The sequence below is a fragment of the Oncorhynchus clarkii genome, chromosome 21 (genome assembly GCF_045791955.1).
Source record: "Oncorhynchus clarkii lewisi isolate Uvic-CL-2024 chromosome 21, UVic_Ocla_1.0, whole genome shotgun sequence".
NCBI classification, from domain to species: domain Eukaryota; kingdom Metazoa; phylum Chordata; class Actinopteri; order Salmoniformes; family Salmonidae; genus Oncorhynchus; species Oncorhynchus clarkii.
In genome coordinates, this window is record NC_092167.1 from 29575806 (window position 1) to 29599290 (window position 23485).

Genomic DNA, 23485 nt, shown 5'->3' on the forward strand with positions numbered 1-23485 from the left:
GTACCAGCACCCAAAATGAGTACAGGCACCGATTTCAGTTCAAGTCAAGCACTGGATATGTCCGAAGTTAACACTATGAAAAGGAAGATTTCCATCCCATGCACCATCCATGTTTTGGTGCAGGTGTAACGGGAGTTTGGGATAATCTCCACATTTGAATTGTACAATAAATCAGAAATCAGAATCTGGCTAGACATATTTCGTAGCTCTCCACCTGCGATCTCCTTCACACCCTGCACACTACTTTTTCCTCTTTACTTGTTTGCGGAGTTCACAACCTGCTACACTTCTGGGAAACAAGTTTTTGTTTATTTCATACCATCATGTTTTCAATTTTTTCATTGTATTTGGTAAGGAGCGCTCCATGTGCTCAATGAGCATGTGTCTGGTTTCTCTGTCCTCTTAATGTTGATGGAAGGCGTGATCCTGAGCACAAATATGCTAACTGGATGTCTGATTTGTTATTGTCTTAAGCCACTAAGCTGAGTTTCTCAGTTATTTTTTCTTCACCTCACACAGTAAGTCAACGAAGTCCGTTTAAAAAAACGTATGATATTACCTCACAGCATTTGAAAAATCTCTCCAACACTCTCCCCCCCACCAGTGGCAGCCTGCTCTCATAGACTAGATGTAACATAGTAAACGTAAATGACACAACCAAATTAGTATAATATGTTAAGTTTTATATGGTTACAAAAAAGAGATGGTTACTTAAGGCAAAAATGAAAGTAGTGTAGATGGTCGGGATGGGTGAGTAGGCATATAACTCAAATGTCTAGGAACCCAAAGCTTGAGAGTTCAAATTTCATCAGACAACTTCAGCTAATTAGCGACTTTTCAACTACTAACTACTTAGCATGTTAGCTAACCCTTCCTCTAACCCTGACCTTAACCCTTTTAGCTAACCCTTCCCCTAACCTTAAACATAACTCCTAACCCTAACCCAAAGGTTGTGAGTTCGAATCTCCTCACAGACGACTTTAGCTAATTAGTGACTTTTCAACTACTCACTACTTTTTAGCTACTTTGCAACTACTTAGCATGTTAGCTAACCTTTCCTCTAACCCTGACCTTAACCCTTTTAGCTAACCCTTCCCCTTCCATTAAACCTAACTCCTAAACATAAGCCTAACCTTAACCCTAACCCCTAACCTAGCTAACGTTAGTCACCTAGCCACCTAGCTAGAAATTGCAACATATTGTACGTTTTACAAATTTGTAACATATAATATAAATTGTAATTCGTAGCATATCATACGAAATGGGGGATGGACATCCACAAACGAATACATACCATACAAACGTAACATATCATACTAAATGGAGTGTCTCGGATTTACGTACAGAATAATAAAATGCTCTGAGACCAGGTGGCAAGAACCGATCTCTGGGCCGCACCCAGCACTGTGTAGCTTGCTGTGGTCATGAGCAGGCCTTTGACATGGGCAGGCCTGCGAGCCTAGGGCGAGAGAATGCCATGTTCCTTATTTTATATTTTTCCCATTCCCTTTTAGCCAAGGTTAGAATTGTAAACTAATAGAAAACAGAACTGAACAATTAATTGCAAGCACTGTTCCAGATCACTTGATATCCACCACAACTGGTAGAGAGGGAGAGAAACCCAACTTCACTCAAACTATACTGTATGTTTTACAGCAGAGCATGTGTCTGACTCCAAACCCCCACAACTAAATAAATAAGAGCATATCATGAGGGAACCGCTTACAAAGCAGCGCTGGTAACTCTCCACGCAGAAAGGTCCCCATATATAAATATCCAATGTTTTTTTCTCTCCCCTACCCCGACCCCTGCCCCAATGCCATTATAATTTATAGAAATAACGAAACAGAGGGGTTATGGTTAATATGATGGTTTTAGGCTTGGATTCTTCAACTGACAATTACTGTCACGAAATGCTAGATTCGATTATTTGTTGCAAAGAATTACAGGGTGAAGTTAATTCTAGTTTACAGCGGAACCACCTACTTATCTATGGAAAGGGAAGTGTTCTATGTCTATGTGCATGACGTAAATGGAATTCCCCTTATCTCTTGATTTACTCTATGTGTTTTGATCGTACAGCCTGGTGTATCTGCGCATTTTTGTTTCCTGGTGTCACCCTTCACCGAGAGGTCGGGTTTAATGTGCTTGTTTTACAAGTATTCAGTAACTTTGAATGTCATATTTATGTAAAACCGTTAGTCCTAATTCTAAAGCACCAACGATATTTAATCAATAATGAATATGCAACTTAACTTAACTGTCGGTTTACGGTATTACCGATAATAGCAAATTGAAGTCGTGCATGTGACTGGCAAGAGATAGGAGTTGAGTTGGCTTTATGAATGTCGCAGATACTCTAGCATTTACGTTGTTGTGTCTATTGTTTCGTTTTGAAGACCACACAAGTTCAGACAGAAACTCAAATGTTGTTCAATTGACACTTTATCTCGTTTTATTTTACCAACGGCTACTGTCGGTCTGGCACATCGTTTTTTGATCTTACGGTATTTATGAATTTTGTACTGTATTATTTTAAATTCGCAGAAGGCAGCATCAAATGATTCCAATAGCCTATTAGAAATCTACATTTTGAGCCACAGTGAAAGAGAGCGACTTTGGGAGAAGGAGGAATGCGTTTAGAGAATTGTTGAGTTTGTTCATAATATTATTTAAATGTAAAGTCTACATTTAACTTTGTAAATTAAATAAAACTATTGTTAGCTGTGGACGAGATTGGGTTTAGAGAATGTTTGTCAATTCCTGTTATTATTCCTACTAAGAAGTCCTCGCGAGGCAAACCTTCCAGATCTCGCTCGACCCATAGAGTTCGCCAGCTTGTAGTCCTAAAACCCGGAAATGAGTTACCTCGTTCGTTCAACCATCGCTATGATAAAAATGAACGGGGAAAGAGTTTTGGAATAAACGGCGAAAAGAAGGTTAACACAGGCGTAGGAGATGTTATACGTTTTGTTCTATGAAATAATAGCAGTCAGCTAACATGACCTTTGAATTATTAAGTCTTTATGTGATTATTTTTATTACATAAATTCTTCAAAATTCACAAAAAGGGACGTTAGCTGATGAAGATTATCTCCTAGAACAAAACGTATAAGATCTCCAAAGCCTGTGTTTACCACAGTCCTTATTTTCAGCGTTTATCCAAAAAACGCCATTCATTTCCCCCATAGACTTTGTCCAACGAGCCATGGCGGAGTTAGTGCCTACAAAAAAAAAACATTACTATTTCTCTCTATAGATCTATGGCAGATCATTGCCTGACATGGGCATATTACATTATTAATATTTTATTGGAAATAGAATATGGAAATATAATAAATTGACAGACCATTTATTTCTCTGTGTGTCTCGCTCTCTTTCTCTCTTTCCATATCCCTCTGTCTGTCTCTTTGTCTCTATCTCTCTCTCCCACCCTCTCAGTGAGTTCTGACACAACCCCCATTCCCATGGCCTCTGCCCTGAGCCATCTCTCTCCAATGTCTGGAATAGAGAGAGAAGGATGGAGTGATGGAGGAGGAGAGGACCGGGTGGAGGATGAGTTTGCGTGTTCCGGCGCGCTACGCGGAGCCCTACTGTCCTTCCACCCCTCCCTGGAGAGGATATTTGGGGTGTCCTTTATGATCGGGAGAGAGGAGGATGCTGTGTTGCCACATGATGGACAAATCTGGCTTAAACTAAGAGGAGGAAGGAACGACGTTGTGGCTGCCAAAGTAAGAAATGACTCGTATAATTATTATTTTTATTATTATTGTTCTGAACTCTTAGTTTTAATGCTATGGGCAATTTCATGGTAACAGAATTACGCTTTGACTTTATTTACACAGATTTACACTTCATTTACACCAATTTACAATTTCATGGTAACAGAATTACGCTTTGACTTTATTTACACAGATTTACACTTCATTTACACCAATTTACACAGATATAAAAAATAAACATTTACTGGAAGAACCGTGCTGATACCAAAGTTTGGAAACAGAATTACGGTCAAATCTCCCTCAGTTTTTTATGCGACCACGTTTTCCCCCAAAAAATATTGTTATTGAACTACAGCAGGTGAAGTGCATTTACATCTGGTAATGGAATTACGTTATGGGTCCCTGATCTGTACGATACAGAAATGCATAATTATGGATATAAATATCATTCTCTTCATGGTGATGTATCCTGAATAGGTAAACAAAGGTAGAAATGTGCAATATCCTTCTTTTGCATATATGGGTATTATTCTACACATCTGGCTATTATTTTAATGAGCTCCGCCCCCAAACAATACCACATTTGGTTGGTCTGGACCAGACCAAATCTGAAACAATCATAGATGTCTATGTTTCACAACTTTGGACAGCACAGTACAGCAGAGTACAGTACAATACAGTAGAGCACAGCACAGTAGATATGTTCAGTACAGTATATTAGACTGTGCTCTACTTTAGTGTGCCCTACTGTACTGTACTGAACTCTACTTCACAGTACTGTGCTTTACTCTACTATACTTGTCTTTACTGTACTGTTCCCTACTGAGATCTACTGTACTGTGCTGTCCAAACTTGTGCAACATAGTCGTCTATGAGTGGTTCAGATCTGTTCCGGCCAGGACCAAATTTCAACGACTTTTTAGTGTACATTGACGTCCAGTGTTGGTCGGTGCTCAGTGGGTGAGGATGTTTGTTACAGTAAATCGAAATGTGGTAGGTGGTAGGTGTCAGTAAGAGCCGGTAGAGGTGACATTAACTGGAGAGAGTGAGAGGGGGGAGTGGTTTTCAAGACAGTCACAGTCTTGCGTTGACCACCAAACGACAGAAAGAGAAGAAAACTGTTATGAGCTGAACATATGCCAGTGGAAGAGAGGACAGTAGCAAGTGACCCAACTGTGTTGTTTGACTACTATTGAAGCCAATTCAATTGTAGTAATTCTGTTACTGATTAATTATCATAATTATGAGTTTCATTCACTTAATAATTCATAAACAAACTTATTGTCAGTAACAACACTATAACTAATTTGTAGGTCAACCTTTATTTGTTACTTCTTTGAACATACCTTTTCCTCCCTCTACATGAGGGAGAGAAATTAGAAAATATCTTCAAGATATGTGGGTTTTTGGTAACGGAATTACAAGGCACAAGGAAATGTTTCTTAAACTTAGAGAAGGCAAATCATTTCTCCAAAACCAAATGTAAGTGTAGATATTAGTTGGCAGGGGTCATTACTTGTTTTTCTAATACCTCTTAAGACATTTGTTGTCTAATACATCTTTTCCATGTTTGACCAGAAATCAAAGCCTTTGCTTATTCCACATTTTTAGAATGGAAAAAGGTTGAAAAATGTTTTTAAATAACATATAGACTCTTAACTTTCATTTGACACCCAATTTGACATGCTCCTATGAACTTCAGATGTTGGTGCTCATGGGTCCTTTTAGATGGAAATGCCCTTATGTTAACATGTTTTACGGTTGAGATGAACCTTTTAGTCTTTTGCATTAACACTAGGTGGTAATTTCACTATATGTGTCATAAGGGACCTGGGGGTTTTCTGATCACGTCATCTGACCGGGGAAAACTCCAAACCCTATGTTATAACATGACCCAAGTACCTCTCTCTCTCTCTCTCTCTCTGTCTTTCTCTGTCTCTCTGTCTTTCTCTCTCTCTCTCTCTCTCTCTCTCTCTCTCTCTGTCTTTCTCTCTCTCTCTCTCTATGTCTGTCTCTCACTCTGTCTTTCTCTCACTCTCTGTCTTTCTCTCTCTGTCTCTGTCTTTCTCTCTCTCTCTCTCTCTCTCTGTCTTTCTCTCTCTCTCTCTCTCTCTCTCTCTCTCTCTGTCTTTCTCTCTCTCTCTCTCTATGTCTGTCTCTCACTCTGTCTTTCTCTCTCTCTCTCTTTCTCTCTCTGTGTCTCTCACTCTCTCTCTCAATCTGCCCCCCACCATTATCCCAACCCATCTCTCTCGCTCTATCTCTCTCGCTCTCAATTTCAATACAATTTAAGGGGCTTTATTGGCATGGGAAACATGTTTTCATTGCCAACGCAAGTGAAGTATATATTAAACAAAAGTGAAATAAACTATACAGTGGGGCAAAAAAGTATTTAGTCAGCCACCAATTGTGCAAGTTCTCCCACTTAAAAAGATGAGAGAGGCCAGACAAAATGATTTTTAAAAATCCAGAAAATCACATTGTAGAATTTTTTATTAATTTATTTGCAAATTATGGTGGAAAATAAGTATTTGGTCACCTACAAACAAGCAAGATTTCTGGCTCTCACAGACCTGTAACTTCTTCTTTAAGAGGCTCCCCTGTCCTTTACTCGTTACCTGTATTAATGGCACCTGTTTGAACTTGTTATCAGTATAAAAGACACCTGTCCACAACCTCAAACAGTCACACTCCAAACTCCACTATGGCCAAGACCAAAGAGCTGTCAAAGGACACCAGAAACAACATTGTAGACCTGCACTAGGCTGGGAAGACTGAATCTGCAATAGGTAAGCAGCTTGGTTTGAAGAAATCAACTGTGGGAGCAATTATTAGGAAATGGAAGACATACAAGACCACTGATAATCTCCCTCGATCTGGGGCTCCACGCAAGATCTCACCCCGTGGGGTCAAAATTATCACAAGAACGGTGAGCAAAAATCCCAGAACCACACGGGGGGACCTAGTGAATGACCTGCAGAGTGCTGGGACCAAAGTAACAAAGCCTACCATCAGTTACACACTACGCCGCCAGGGACTCAAATGCTGCAGTGCCAGAAGTGTCCCCCTGCTTAAGCCAGTACATGTCCAGGCCCGTCTGAAGTTTGCTAGAGAGCATTTGGATGATCCAGAAGAAGATTGGGAGAATGTCATATGGTCAGATGAAACCAAAATATAACTTTTTGGTAAAAACTTAACTCGTCGTGTTTGGAGGACAAAGAATGCTGAGTTGCATCCAAATAACACCATACCTACTGTGAAGCATGGGGGTGGAAACATCATGCTTTGGGGCTGTTTTTCTGCAAAGGGACCAGGACGACTGATCCGTGTAAAGGAAAGAATGAATGGGGCCATGTATCGTGAGATTTTGAGTGAAAACCTCCTTCCATCAGCAAGGGCATTGAAGATGAAACATGGCTGGGTCTTTCAGCATGACAATGATCCCAAACACACCGCCCGGGCAACGAAGGAGTGGCTTCGTAAGAAGCATTTCAAGGTCCTGGAGTGGCCTAGCCAGTCTCCAGATCTCAACCCCATAGAACATTTTTGGAGGGAGTTGAAAGTCCGTGTTGCCCAGCAACAGCCCCAAAACATCACTGCTCTAGAGGAGATCTGCATGTAGGAATGGGCCAAAATACCAGCAACGGTGTCTAGATGGAATTTGTATTTGTGGTCCCGGCGACTGGACCTTTTTTGGAACACCATTATTTTGGTCTTACTGAGATTTACTGTCAGGGCCCAGGTCTGGCAGAATCTGTGCAGAAGATCTAGGTGCTGCTGTAGGCCCTCCTTGGTTGGTGAAGAAGCACCAGATCATCAGCAAACAGTTGACATTTGACTTCAGATTCTAGTCGGGTGAGGCCGGGTGCTGCAGACTTTTCTAGTGCCCGCGCCAGTTCGTTGATTTATATGCTGAAGAGGGTGGGGCTTAAGCTGATCCCTGTCTCACCCCACAGCCCTGTGTGAAGAAATGTGTGTGTTTTTTGCCAATTTTAACCGCACACTTGTTGTTTGTGTACATGGATTTTATAATGTCGTATGTTTTTCCCCCAACACCACTTTCCATCAATTTGTATAGCAGACCCTCATGCCAAATTGAGTCGAAGGCTTTTTTGAAATCAACAAAGCATGTGAAGACTTTGCCTTTGTTTTGGTTTGTTTGGTTGTCAATTAGGGTGTGCAGGGTGAATACATGGTCTGTTGTACGGTAATTTGGTATAAAGCCAATTTGACATTTGCTCAGTACATTGTTTTCATTGAGGAAATGTACGAGTCTGCTGATAATGATAATGCAGAGGATTTTCCCAAGGTTACTGTTGACGCATATCCCACGGTAGTTATTGGGGTCAAATAATGTCTCCACTTTTGTGGATTGGGGTGGTCAGTCCTTGGTTCCAAATATTGGGGAAGATGCCAGAGCTAAGGATGATGTTAAAGAGCTTTAGTATAGCCAATTGGAATTTGTTGTCTGTATATTTGATCATTTCATTAAGGATACCATCAACACCACAGGCCTTTTTGGGTTGGAGGGTTTTTATTTTGTCCTGTAACTCATTTAAGGAAATTGGAGACTCCCGTGGGTTCTGGTAGTCTTTAATAGTTTATTCTAAGATTTGTATTTGATCATGTATATGTTTTTGCTCTTTATTCTTTGTTATAGAGCCAAAAAGATTGTAGAAGTGGTTTACCCATACATCTCCATTTTGGATAGATAATTTTTCTTGTTGTTGTTTGTTTAGTGTTTTCCAATTTTCACAGAAGTGGTTAGAGTCTATGGATTCTTCAATTACATTGAGCTGATTTCTGACGTGCTGTTTTCTTTTTCCGTAGTGTATTTCTGTATTGTTTTAGTGATTCACCATAGTGAAGGCGTAGACTCAGGTTTTCCGGGTCTCTATGTTTTTGGTTGGACAGGTTTCTAAAAAAAAATCTTAGATTTTTGCATTCTTCATCAAACCATTTGTCATTGTTGTTCATTTTCTTCGGTTTTCTTTTTGAGATTTTTCGATTTGATAGGGAAGCTGAGAGGTCAAATATACTGTTAAGATTTTCTACTGCCAAGTTTACACCTTCACTATTACAGTGGAACGTTTTACCCAGGAAATTGTCTAAAAGGGATTGAATTTGTTGTTGCCTAATTGTTTTTTGGTAAGGTTTCCAAACTGCATTCCTTCCATCTATAGCATTTCTTAATGTTACTCAGTTACTTTGGCTTTGATGCCTCATGATTGAGTATTGCTCTGTTCAAGTAGACTGTGATTTTGCTGTGGTCTGATAGGGGTGTCAGCCGGCTGACTGAACACTCTGAGTGACTCTGGGTTGAGTTCAGTGATAAAGTAGTCTACAGTACTACTGCCAAGAGATGAGCTATAGGTGTACCTACTATAGGAGTCCCCTTGAACCCTACCATTGACTATGTGCAGACCCAGCGTGCGACAGATCTGCAGGAGTTGTGACCCGTTTTTGTTGGTTATGTTGTCATAGTTGTGTCTAGGGGGGCATATGGGGAAGGAAATGCTGTCACCTCCAGGTAGGTGTTTGTTCCCCTGTGTGCTGAGGGTGTCCGGTTCCTGTCCAGTTCTGGCATTTAGGTCACCACAGACGAGTACATGTCTCTGGGCCTGGAAATTATTGATTTCCCCCTCCAGGATGGAGAAGCTGTTTTCATTCAAGTATGGGTATTCTAGTGGGGGGATATAGGTAGCACACAGGAGGAAATTTTTCTCTGATGAGATCATTTCCTTTTTAAATTTCGAGCAAAATGTTGCTGTTTTGATTAATTTAAAAGTGACTTAGGTCTGCTCTATACCAAATAAGAATACCCCCTGAGTCCCTTCCCTGTTTTACTATCGGTTTGTTTGGTGGAAGGGACTTCCAGCTCTCTGTAACCTAGAGGGCAACCAGGATGACAATGTCTGTTTTTCTGATTTCTTTGGTGAAGTCCAGGTTCCTGGTCTTTAGGCCAAAGGCAGATGACCTCAGGCCTTGGATAGTCCAGTATTAGATAGTGAAGGCTTTGTGTTCCATAAAGTGTCCAGTGTTGTTAGTCGTGTGGTTCGGCCTCAGACCAGTAAGTGTGAGCAGAGCCTGCTCATCATCTGGTACATGTCATTGGCTTGAGCTTGTGTAGGAGTGGGGGTTGGGCCTGTTTACCTGCTCACGGCCTGAGCATATGTGTGACTTTCATTTGGAGGTCCTCTTTGCGAGAGTGGGGGCCATGGGGTAGGCAGGAGGGCAATAGGTCTGATCTGAAGGGGCCTATGTGGGCATGGGGGGGGTGTTTGGACACCAGAGTTTAGAGACTGTGTTTGGGAAAAATGAGATTTTCTTCTATATATTTCCTGTTTGAGTCCATAAAAAGTACAATCTGTGGCTTATGTATGTCCTCAGTGGGTGTAGGGGGGTTTTCAGTAGGGCTATGGGGGGGGGTGCTATGGGGTGGGATCCCCTGGGCTTGGGGTTCTTCATTTATCTGTCCTGCTGTGATGTCGAGGCTATGGTTAGGATCTGAGGTGGGCTGTTCTGCTCGCTTCTCTTCAGTGGAGGCCAGCTCTCTAATGGGTTGTTCTCTCTCACACATCATCTTTCTCACCTTCTCCCTCCACCTTCTCCTCTAGTGCTCTGTTCTTCTCCTGCCGCTGGGCCTTCTTCTTCCGCTCCTGCTCTGTCTCCTGTTGAAGTTGTCACACCACAATCCAGAGTTCTGATATGTCTCTCTCCCCCTCCAGCTCTTCAGGTCTGGCTGAGGGGATGTTTTTGTGCTGGACTGTTGTCCGGGTCTGTGTTGACTGGAGTGTGTTCACTTGCTGTTCCCAGCTCCACCTGCCTTACCTCCAGCTGGGTGAATTTATCCTTCATTTTAGTGAGGGTGTAGTGATCTGTGCTGGGAGGTTGACTTTCTGCTTGGGTTGCTAGTCTATGGGGTTGTATAATGAAGAGGTCTGACTCGCTCGAGGTGGGGGAGTCTTTCTCAAGAGAGAACTTGAGAGTCCTTGTTGTCTAGTGTCCTGAGTTTCCACCCATCGCTAACAACCCCCCCCCCCCCTTGACAGAGGGGTAGTGTGTTAATATAGCACCGCGCCATGCCAGCGGATGGTCTGTGTGGAAGTTGCTTACGTCCCCTCTGTCCTCCAGTTGTTTGTTAAGGGAGTTGTGAACCAGGAGGCCCCGCAGGAAGTTCCGTATCCAGGGGTCCTTCACTGTGTGTTCTGTGGAGCACGGGGGCTGTTCATGGACTGCCTGATCAGAAACACCTCTGCTCGCATAGTGGTAAGCATACACATGCTCGCTTCCAGGCGCATACTCAAATGCAGGCATACAGACAAGTGTATTCACACACACACACACACACACACACACACACACACACACACACACACACACACACACACACACACACAATCAAATGGATAGATGGATAATGAAAGAAGGAAATGCACATTTCAAATGTTCCTTCCTCCAGGTGGTTTCCCCAGGCTTCCTGCTCATCTCAGGTCTGGCAGAACCAGTGGTCAGGGCCTACTCCCTGATCACAGACCTTGTGGAGCGCTCCGAGGGCACCCAGGGACGACTCAGTGAGCCTAGAGACAGGGCAGCAGGCGAGACCCTGGATTCTCGTCGGGCCTTCAAGTCCCTGGTGGAGAGATGGGATGACAGGCACACTCTGGACCTGCTAGTGCTACCGGGAGCAGTGAAGGAGACTTTACTGGATCTGGTGAGGGAAACTGGGCTGGGATCTAACCCTGGTCCCGGGGGCTTGAACCCGGGTCATGGGGGTTCAAACCCAGGTCATGGGTGTTTAAATCCTGGTCCAGGGCTGGGCTCAAACCCCATTCCAGGGCTGGGCTTGAACCTTGGTCTTGGGGGGTCTAGAGACAGAGTGGGTCTAATGGACACTGATACACAGAGACTATGGGACAGCCAATTCGAATTAGAGGCACTAACACAGGAAGTACAGGGGATTTCAATGACCAAATCAACGACCAAACCTTCCGAACATTCCTACCACAACCAAGACCCTGGTCTACGGAATATTGGACTGTTTTCTCAACAGACGTTCACTACCGCAACTGTAAAAGTTACAGAGGGAAGCAGATATGGGACACAAGGAGGGATAGGGATTGGGAACGAAGCAGCCCCCCAAGATCCCATCTTCCACTCTTTCCCCCAAAACGAAGACATTCGTGGTCGAGCCGAGGGGTCGGAGGGGGCAAAAGAGGTACAAGGGCGTTCCCCACAGGAGGTAAAGGAGGAGGGACACCTGGAAGAGGAGGAGGAGATAGAGACAGAGGAGGGAGAAGGGAACATGTTGTCAGTAGGGAGCAAGGAGGAGTTTGGCCTGCTTCTGAAGTTCTTCACGGCTATGGGCTATGCGGAAGACGTGGTACTGAGGGTCCTAGCCCAGACCAGACCCAGAGAAGCTTCCCAGATCCTGGACCTGGTGCAACAAGAGCAGGACCGGACCAGACTGGCCATGAACAGCCTTGTGGAGCTAGCGCATAGAGAGGTGGAGGAGAGGGGAAGCGAGGGGGAGGAGAGCGGAGGTGAAGAAGTGAGAGGAAAGAGAAGCGGTATAGATAAAAGAGTGGAGATGGAGGGAGGCGTGGGAGAAGGGGTGAGGGCTAGAGAAGAGCAAAGAGAGGAGAAGGAAAGAGGGGGGGGGAGTGCAGGATTGTCTGATGATTTGTCCAAGGATTCAACAGAGGTAGACAGGGGGAGAGGTGAGGGGGGCAGGGAGAGTGATGAAGGGAACAGTAAGGGAGGAGAGGTGGGGAACGAGGATGATTTTGTACTGGGGGTGCTGAAGAGGGCTGCGGCCAACTGTGGGTACACAGAGGAGAAGGTAACAGAAGTATACAGTATGTTACCTGAACTGTCCATACGTCAGCTACTCCTGGAGCTACAGAGAGAGGGCACCAGAGAGACAGAAGCCAAATCCCAGGACAGGGTACGTGACGAACCAAGAGAGGTGAATGAGGTTGTCTCAGAGGTACGGAAAAAGAAGTGCAGAAAAGAGGAAACGGAGAAGGAGAGGGGTAAAGAGAGGAAGGCACCGGCACAACCATTCACAACTACTGAAAACCGAGGAGTAGAAAGGAAGAGTGCCAAAGGAATGAGTGAAAGGAAGACGGATGAGGTAGGAGGAGTGAAGGTGCCAAACCAAACCGTTGATGGCCCAGTTAGGGTTGAACCGGATCTGGCTCAGTGGAATGCTGTGATGAACCAGGTTCCGTTCCCGACCCATGGTCTCCAGAAGAACCCCACACAGACACGACAGCAACCCGGCCAGACACACCCTCCCCGTCGAGCCAGCCCCCCTTTAGTCAGAGGGCCTCCCCAGCCCACCTACCCCATCACACTACCTCCACAACCCACCAACCTTCCCTTATTTCCCCATCAACTTGTTTACCCTCTCACCCAGCCACATCAGACCACCTTAGACTCCGCCCTCACCGTGAATAACTCCTCAGCAACCAGAGTGAAGGAGAAACGGGGTTTCCTTACCCTAGCAACAGAGGTTCCAGAAAGAAAGGGTCTCCCTGCCCCGGCTGTTGAAAGATGGGGTCTCCCGCCCATGGCAGCAGGGTCTTTAGTGACCGGGCAGCAGCGCTTCCTGGAAGGACTACAGACGCCATTTGACCTCAAGCTGACTGACCAACCAGGAGACCCAGGGCTCAGGATGGTGGTCATCGACGGGAGCAATGTTGCCATGAGGTGAGAACGAGGGAATGAGAGAGGTGAGAGGACAAATAGATTAACAATAAGATGGAAAATGTAGAAGAGCAGGCAAAATGTTGAGATTGTTCCTTCATTCATTAAGTTATTTAGTAAACGCTTTCACAGAAAGCAGTGTAGAAACAAAGTGACATACCTGTGTGGCCCCTGCATTACATGACTCCACAACTGTTTTAGTTGTAATGCTATGCTCCAACTAACAGCTATTGTTTTCATGATTCAAATAACAAGTATACTACACAGCAGTGTTTAATGTTTTTATTTCACTCCTCTGTAGTCACGGTCTGGGTAATTTCTTCTCGTGTCGAGGAATCGCCCTGGCCGTGCAACACTTCTGGAACCGCGGCCATCGCAGAATCAGCACCTTCCTGCCCCAGTGGAGGCAGAAGAGAGACCCCCGGGTCAAAGGTAACACTTCCTGTCCATCTGGAAGGCCAGACTTTTACATCCATCCAGCTCTTTCATTTCACCAGTTTTGTCAAGTCACTTCAGGAAGTGAAGTTTTTTGTATGGATTTGGCATTAATGTGTTTGTCTATTAATTAATTCCCTTCCTGAATTGACCCCAAGCCTGTATAGTATTATCCCTAAGGAATTGATTCATTGTGGCAAATGTGTATGTGTTGTTTTCAGAGCAGCACTACCTTACTGAGCTCCAGAACCTGGGTCTCCTGTCCTACACCCCCTCCAGAGAGGTCCAGGGGAAGAGGATAAACTCATACGATGACAGGTTGGATCCTTGCTTCTGTCATACTATAGATCTGTTGGAAACAGCTTTGAAACTATATACATTGCTTATAAACAGCTTACAATCTTTATATTAATAGCCGCTTATTAACGGCTTCTAAACTTTACATGAATATATTTTATAAACTCCCTTAAAACTGCTTATAAACAGCTTTGTTACAGTTTAAGTTCATATATGTACATTATAAGGCTTATTCGTGTTTAGTAGGGAATATTCTCTAAATGGATGAATTGACATCCCCATTGCACTCTTCCCTCGTCGTTCATCCCGCTCTTCTCTGCAGGTTCATGCTGCAGCTGGCCCAGAAGACAGATGGCGTGGTCGTGACAAATGACAACCTTAGAGACCTGCTGGATGAGTCCCATGAATGGAGAGACATCATCAAGAAAAGGTAGAGCAAGAGAAAGAAAGGAGTGGAGGAGAGGAAACAGTTGAGATAAAATGGGCATGAAATATGTTTTGTCAATAAGTTGACTGTGTATTAGCAACTGTCCATTGAAATCAGAAACATTTTCTGAAATAGATTTTGGATAGATGTGTGCATTGCACAGGACAGCAACCATATCATTTTCATTCTCCCTTAGTGGATTGGACAACTAAAGTCAACCTTTTGTATAAACCAAACACCCCTTTGATTTGAAAGTGATATATTGGCCTCATATCTCTATGACATCAGACCCTATTTACATCTTGCTTTAAAAAATGCTGACTGTATGCACATTTGTATTCACGTAAATCAAAAAAACGCATCTTCATGCCAGGTCTAAATGCAGATTTTCTCAGTGTAAATGCAATTAGGCCAGCCTGACCACATCCAGTGGGCAACATCATCAGTGCTCCGTCTAAAATAAAGCGTTATTTTAAGTGTTCCACCTATTGAATGTCAAAAGAGCAAGGGGCGAGCGTACCACTGCACACAAATTCAAATGTGGTGTCGGCATTTAACCACCCGTTTTACTGAAACGTATCAACGGCGGATCATTATTTAGGACAGGTGCATATCATTTTTGTTTGGAGTTTTCAATTTCGTCTTCATCATCACTATCGCACTATAACCGTCTCTCTCTCCCCTTCAGACTTTCCCCATCAAGTTTCATACATTGTGTCTTTGCATTATCTGGTAAGCTATAGGCTCATTTATTTCTGATATTTTGCTTTAGGTAGGTCTTTTTTAAACAGTAGGCGTAGGCCTACAAGTAGACTAGGCCTAGTTAGTGGCGATTTTAGCATGTAAATCTTTGTGGGGCAAACTCCTCCAAAAATGTTTTGATGCATACCAGCAAAGCCTCTACACAACACTAAACAATACATTAATTGTACTATAAACGGTGGCAAAAGGTGTCCACAAACTGTTAGGGCCTACATAAATCTGTCCCAACAACAGAACTTTCTTTTCAGCACCATGGAGTGAATCATTACCACCGCTACACCTGGCTATCAGTGGAGCCTGGCAGTGAAGCAGTTCATTCAGCCTCATTTACTGCCTTTTTAAAAAACCTAGCTGATATGGCTGACCTCCTTTAACAAATGTGGTTTCTACTGACATTTCAGATGTACAAACTGGGAATGATGAGCGGACAAGAGGCAATCCGTAATTTAGATTAAGATATTAATGAGCGAGCTAAGACGGGCGTAGTGAATATAACAATTTGTTCTCAAATGTACAGCGACATAATTCAGAACATGGACCGCTCTTACAGTACTCTCCCTGTACACCAAGTCAGAACCATAGGATAAATAAAGGGGGCATATAAGCAGACAATGAAAGCTCTTACAATATTCAATGATGACATTTATCTAAAATAGGCTACATGTGCACCACCAAGTCAGAACAGTAGGCTACGTTGTGAGGGGGAAAGGTACCAAATTATTAGGGTGAGGCACATGGGCTACTAACAGCTTACTACACAACATACATTTGGTATTACTTTCTTAGCTACAGTATATGTATCTCCCTGGCATATTACATCCTTTATGCAGCAGCATACAAGACATTTTTTGGACTTTGTTTTGCTGTGCTCACTTGAACAGAAAGGTGGGCAAATTTTGTCATCAAACTTTGTCTTCAGTTTGGCATGCTCTGGATTTATGGTGCTTTCACGACAACTGGGAACTGAAAATAACACAGTCGAAAGTGATATTCAGGTTGGAGCTCTAGAAAGATGCCAGAGTTCCCGACTAGGAAGTACGAGTTGGATGACCACTCAAAGGGTATAATCTGAGTTCCCAGTTGTCTTGAACTCACTGAAGTCTAAGATTTCCTAGTTCCAATTTTCCAGTTGTTTTGAATGCGGCAGAAGTCATGCTGGATTGACAGCATGACCAATATATTCAACCTTATCTGGCCCATGGTGTTGCATGTGAATGTTTATCCTTTTAAGCTTGTAAAAGAGACCCTTAAACCCAGACATGGACCAAACACCCTCTCCACTGAAAAGCATGCTAGTGATTGCTTTGCAACCCTTGCAGTTAGCCACTGATTCCTTCCAAAACACTCATTGTTGAATTTGCGATTTCCAACTGTGTAGTGTTTATGTCCAATGGCCGATGAGCATCGATACGTTTTATCTACAATTTCTCTTCAAATGACAAGGATTGAAAAGTATTTGCCAGTAGATTGTCAACTTGATTCATGATGATGACTACTTACCCTACATTATTCATCTCATATGCATACGTATATACTGTACTCTATATCATCGACTGTATCCTTATGTAATACATGTATCACTAGCCACTTTAAACTATGCCACTTTGTTTACATACTCATCTCATTTGTACATACTGTACTCGATACCATCTACTGTATCTTGCCTATGCTGCTCTGTACCATCACTCATTCATATATCCTTATGTACATATTCTTTATCCCCTTACACTGTGTACAAGACAGTAGTTTTGGAATTGTTAGTTAGATTACTTGTTATTACTGCATTGTCGGAACTAGAAGCACAAGCATTTCGCTACACTCGCATTAACATCTGCTAACCATGTGTATGTGACAAATAAAATTTGATTTGATTTGCTAGCTAAGATTCTGAAAGTATGATGTTGACATGATCAGTCCAATCAAAGCTATGGTAGATAACGTGATTTGATGTCATTTATCGTCAACTTATGTTGTAATAATTTCATTGTTTGCTCTTTAACCTGTTCCAACGATCACATTCTCACTCATCACAATATGCAATAAAACCTGTGCAGAATATATGCCCACACTTTAGTCCGGAATAGGTAAATAGTTATTGCAATATTGCAGTGAAAATGTCAGCAAATATTGGCATGTTCATTCCGAAATACCCTACGATGACACTCGAAGTTGTCGGACGGGCCAGTTGCAGCTGCCGAAGTTGTCGGACGGGTCAGTTGCAGCTGTCCGAAGTTGTCGGACGGGTCAGTTGCAGCTGCCGAAGTTGTCGGACGGGTCAGTTGCAGCTGCCCGAAGTTGTCGGACGGGTCAGTTGCAGCTGCCCGAAGTTGTCGGACGGGTCAGTTGCAGCTGCCCGAAGTTGTCGGACGGGTCAGTTGCAGCTGCCGAAGTTGTCGGACGGGTCAGTTGCAGCTGCCCGAAGTTGTCGGACGGGTCAGTTGCAGCTGCCCGAAGTTGTCAGACTGGCCAGTTGCAGCTGCCCGAAGTTGTCGGACGGGCCAGTTGCAGCTGCCCGAAGTTGTCGGACTGGCCAGTTGCCCGAAGTTGCGGTGGCGGACAGGCCAGTTTTAAATTTTGTTTTACCTTTATTTAGCTAGGCAAGTTGGTTAAGAATAAATTCTTATTTTCAATTACGGCCTATGAAGAGTGGGTTAACTGCCCTGTTCAGGGGCAGAACGACAGATTTTTACCTTGTCAGCTCGGAGATTCGATCTTGCAACCTTTCGGTTACTAGTCCAACGCTCTAACCTCTAGGCTACCCTGCCGCCCCAGTTGCAGCCGCCCGAAGTTGCGCCGGTGTCAGATGGGCCATTCCCGCTGTCTCCATTTAGGGTCGGTTATTCTGTCACATTGTATGAATTAAAGCAATTTTTTCTCAGTTCCACGCTATGAGCATTTTACTCAACTTTTATAAGCCATAAAATGTGTATTTCTACTCGCGCTACAACCAGCACTGCAGAAGTATGAATGAGTAAAAGGAAAGTGTATCTATAGGCTTGTGTTGTTATTATTAGCGGCTTGGGTCTTTTAATATCGAAAAATACTTAACTTTCTCTGTTCATAGGAACAACAACATTAATTTGTGCATTATGCAGAAATAATGCGGTGCGACTTGAGTTTCGGTATTATCTGGAAGACTGCTGCTTTTTGGTCAGTGTTAGTGGAGGGATGTTGAGAGGCAGACCCGTTGTCTGCCATCAGATGCTGGCCCAGTAAAAAAGCCCAGTATAATAAAAAGTGAATTATTTAAATTTATGCTCCCTCAGCTGTGCTTCACAAGTAATACAACAACTGATCTATTACTTGTGTGATCATATGGCCTACCTCAAATGTTTTTTATGTTTTGGGCTTATAGCCTACTGCAACAACCTCATTGCTACAGTACTGGTTTTAATAGGTTAATGTGGGGTAGGCTTACGTTTTTTAATGAATGTCAAATCAAATCTGAGCGGTGGATCTCAGCTTGCATTTTCACTCATTAAAGGTTGGTGACCACTTATGTAGGCTTATAGGCTATACACTGTATATAATTGAATTGTGACCACAAATGATCTGTATAAATGGGAGGGAAAGTTAGATCCGAACACAATGCGGCCAGAGTGCACGCATTTTATGAACAAGGTTTAATTGCAAGTAAATGCGAGGCCCATGTTCGGCATGTCATCCTAATCACAGCTGTTCAGATAGGACTAATACAAGCTGTAAATTAGGTCTCAGTGTCATACTGATTTTGTATTACCCAGACTCCTCCAGTACACGTTTGTAGGTGATCACTTCATGGTGCCTGATGACCCGCTGGGCCGAGAAGGACCCCATCTGGATGACTTCCTACGCTCACTGCACAGGTAACACATACACATTTCCTCTTACTCTTTGACTAGATTTCTCCCACATAAACATGTACACATTGCTCATACTCTTTCTCTCCCTACGTCCCTTTCTTTCTCTCTCTCACTCTCTCTCTCTCTTTCTCTCTCTCTCTCTCTCTCTGTCTCTCTGTCTCTCTGTCTCTCTGTCTCTCTGTCTCTGTCTCTCTCTCTCTCAGGACTCCTGTCTCAGGCAGTCACTCATTTGCGGGCATTGCCTCCACCCCCTTCCCCCAAGCTCCCAGGGCCCAGACAGAGGTCCTGAAGTTCAGGGACAGAACACCTGGTGTAGCTGTAGAGCCAGAGTCCAGGCAGGCCCGCAGCAGAGGGAAAAGGAAGGGGCAGGCTAAGGCTGGACACGGTAGCCCTGGAATGGACCTTGTTCCAGGGATGGGCCTTGGCCTGGATATGGAGAGGAGTGCAGCAGAGACCTCCAGACTTAGGGAGAGCTTATCCCAGGTGTTCCCAGGACAAGACAGCATTGTTACTCTGGTGCTGCAGTGTAACCCTACAGTGACTGACATCAATTCACTGTCACACTTTATGCTGCAGCAACAGATAGAGAGTGAGCAGGGGGGTGTAGACTGAGTGATGGGGGGAGGACGCTTGTTTGTGTGTGTGTGTGTGTGTGCGTGCGTTGTGCGTGCGTGTGTTTGAGGTGGTATTCCAGAAAAATAAGACTAATGTTCGAAGACCAATAACTTTCTTTCTTCCTTTCTATTCAGTCTAGTCCATCGTGTGCATATTGATGTATTAATGTATATTAGTGTTTGAATGATAGGTTTAGTTAAAAGACAGACAGATCTTCAAATTATGTTTCTTAATAGATTTTTATCCAGTTAATGTTGGAAACAGGGCTTAAATACTGCAAAACAATTTTTAAAACATATTTCGTACCCTTTATTTTTTGTATCACTTCTGGCCACTGTTGGATTTTGTGTTAGGGATGAGTAGTGTTGCTGAATTCAGTGTACAATGTTATCTATTGAACATAACATTACAGCATGGAATTATTAAGTTGATGATGCTCAACTTCCAATGAATAATTTCAAACTCAGAAGTGTTCAATAGTATAACTTTTTAATGTTATTACATGAACTGTAGTTTAAAGAGTAGGACAAGTGTTTATTTTTATACTGTGTATTCATACCATAAATGCCGTTTGAAATAGGAATAGTATTATTGTAAGAAGAATTAGAAAATGCATATAAACCATAACAAGAATTAACAAATTGAACAATCATTAGATGGTAATATTGAAAAAATATAATCAATCAAATCTCATTAATCAATCAATGAATTAACCAATTACACATGTTCTCCTTGTGGGGACTGTTACATTGAATGTAACCCACAGAATGTAAATTCAAACACACGTTTGTCATGTTAAGACAGTTGTTTACACTTAGAAATAACAAGAAAAGTAAGTACATTGAATCAAAAACATGGAAGGTGTTCCACAGGGGTTGTTTCTTGGTCCTGTACTTTTTACTGTTTACATTAACAAAATTGACTTGTCTGTAAAAAAAATTGTAACCTGCACTTGTATGCCTAAAGTACTGTTGTTTATGCTATTGTTGACCAAGCACGGTTGACCAAGCTCTGTCTGAACTACAGTCTGCCTTCATTGTATTACAGAAAAACTTTATTGACCTGAAATTAGTATTGAATACAGGTAAAAGTATATGTAGTTCTCTAGAGCACATAAACATAGCTCTGTGTTAAGCATATGTACTTTGGATGGTGTCAACATTGATCGTGTCCCTGCTTCCGAGTATCTGTATAGATGAAAAGCTGTCTTTTAAAAAGCATATTCATGAGTTAGTTAAGAAGCTGAGAATAAAAATGAGCTTCTTCTATAGAAATAGGTCCTGTCTCTCGATAAATAGAGAGACAGGACCTGGGGCGGCAGGGTAGACTAGTGGTTAGAGTGTTGGACTAGTAACCGAAAGGTTTCATGTTCAAATCCCAGAGCTGACAAAGTACAAATCTGTCGTTCTGCCCCTGAACAGGCAAAAAGCTGTCTTTTAAAAAGCATATTCATGAGTTAGTTAAGAAGCTGAGAATAAAAATGAGCTTCTTCTATAGAAATAGGTCCTGTCTCTCGATAAATAGAGAGACAGGACCTGGGGCGGCAGGGTAGACTAGTAACCGAAAGGTTTCATGTTCAAATCCCAGAGCTGACAAAGTACAAATCTGTTTGTTCCCATTGTTCCGTCATTGAAAGTAAGAATTTGTTCTTAACTGACTTGCCTAGTTAAGTAAAGGTTCAAAAAATCCATTTAAAAAAGCATGTTATTCAGTCAACATTCCTATAGGTCCTAGACTACAGCGACATCATCTATATGAAAGCAGCTGCTACTTCATTAAAGCCATTAGATGCTGTTTGTTACGTGCAACAATTGTAATGCTCATCTCTCTACCAGAAAGTTGGTTGGCCCTTTTTGATACATTGCTTTGTTTTCATTTATAAAGCACTTTTACAAAAAGTCCCACTTTACCTAACGTCATTACTGAACCTTTGACATACGAGTTACCACACCTGGCCTTCGGGATGGTTAACTCTGGAAATGTATTTGTTCTCTACTGAGTTAGGTAAATCAGCTTTTAGTTTTCATGCACCTTATTTGTGGAACGATCTTCAAAATGTTCTTAAATGTGTTGTTTTGGTGCCTCTGTGGCAATTCAGAAAGCTGATTTTAGGACCTTATTACTGATGAATGTGTTATTTGTTTTATGACCGTGTAGTTTCTTTCCTTCTGCTTGCATTCTGTATTTATATTGATGTGTGTATTTTCTGTAATTTATGTAATTCAGGGCTCATAAAATAAAGGTTGAATAAATGGTGAAACATTGACATTTCTTGGTTAGGTTAGGTTAGGGTTAAGGGGTTGGTTATGGTAAGGCCAGTTTTAGGTTTTGGCAAATTGGGATGTCTGTCAGAAATGTCCCAAATAGCCTCCTGTAACAATATTTACCGTTCCAACTTCACACTCGGTTCATTTTTTCCTCCTTTCTTCTTGCTCTATTCTTGCTTGTCGAAGATCTTTCCATCGGGCTGCTCCGTCCATCTCAGTTTGACATCAGACATCCACTCAGCTCTTTCTTTATCTGAGGAACAAAACAGCATTTTGTGTTCTGACTACCGACTATGCAGCCAGCACTGGCTAACACTTTACTATTCACCCCCTTATGTATGCATTCATAAAGCTACGTAACACATTATAGCATCAGTGATAGGCAGTCATAAACATGACCAAGTGCATAAGATGCTTTAAAAGGTACTTTTAATGGTCGCTGCAGAAGACAGGCAAGTCTGTAGTAAATGATAGCTGAGAGGAAGAGCAGGTGAGACTCACCTGCTGTAAGATGGCCTCCTGAACGGCAGGATCAGTCGGGTCCACGGGTTTTCAATGGGTTTCAAATATCCTGGTACGGGTCAAGTTTGTGACGCAATTGACCTTATCAAGGGCCCCAAGACCAGTGGAAGCAAAATAGCCCCATAACATTAAAACAAATCCACCACCATATTTTACAGATCTGGGGAAGTGTACCAAAACATTTCTGCAGCATTGAAGGTCCCCAAGAACACAGTGGCCTCCATCATTCTTAAATGGAAGCAGTTTGGAACCACCAAGACTCTTTCTAGAGCTGGCCGCACAGTCAAACTGAGCAACTGGGGGAGAAGGGCCTTGGTCAGGGAGGTGACCAAGAACCCGATAGTCACTCTGACAGAGCTCCAGAGTTCCTCTGTGGAGGTGGGAGAACCTTCTAGAAGGACAACCGTATCTGCAGCACTCCACCAATCAGGCCTTTATGGTAGAGTGGCCAGATGGAAGCCACTCCCCAGTACAAGGCTCACTTGGAGTTCACCAGCAGAGAAACAAGATTCTCTGGTCTTATGAAACCAAGATTGGACTATTTGGCCTGAATGCCAAGCGTCACATCTGGAGGAAACCTGGCACCATCCCTTTGGAGAAGAATGGTGGTGGCAGCATCATGCTATGGGGATGTTTTCGGTGGCAACAACGTTAAGGTATGAACTGTTTCGGTTGTTCTCTTTGTTGTTTTGCTATTCAGTGTTCAGTTGAACTAATAAAAGTATGAACACGTACCACGCTGCGCTTTGGTCCTCTCCTTCCAACAGCCGTGACAGAACTACCCACCACGAACGGACCAAGCAGCGTGGTGAGGAGCAGCAGCGTTATCTGGAGAAATGGACATGGGAGGAGATACTGGAAGGCAAGGGACCCTGGGCACAGGCT

General features: G+C 43.0%; 1 protein-coding gene across 1 annotated transcript; it reads left to right on the top strand.

Annotated features, from left to right (window-relative positions):
• Nucleotides 1-2336: 2336 nt before the first annotated feature.
• Nucleotides 2337-22071, top strand: LOC139378845 (NEDD4-binding protein 1-like). Its single transcript, XM_071121395.1, has 10 exons — nucleotides 2337-2507; nucleotides 3442-3731; nucleotides 10857-10991; nucleotides 11185-13436; nucleotides 13735-13865; nucleotides 14090-14186; nucleotides 14488-14595; nucleotides 19098-19199; nucleotides 19400-21172; nucleotides 21379-22071. The coding sequence occupies exons 2-9, from the start codon at nucleotides 3468-3470 to the stop codon at nucleotides 19806-19808; spliced, it is 3498 nt and encodes a 1165-aa protein (XP_070977496.1). The 5' UTR covers nucleotides 2337-2507; nucleotides 3442-3467; the 3' UTR covers nucleotides 19809-21172; nucleotides 21379-22071.
• Nucleotides 22072-23485: the final 1414 nt, after the last annotated feature.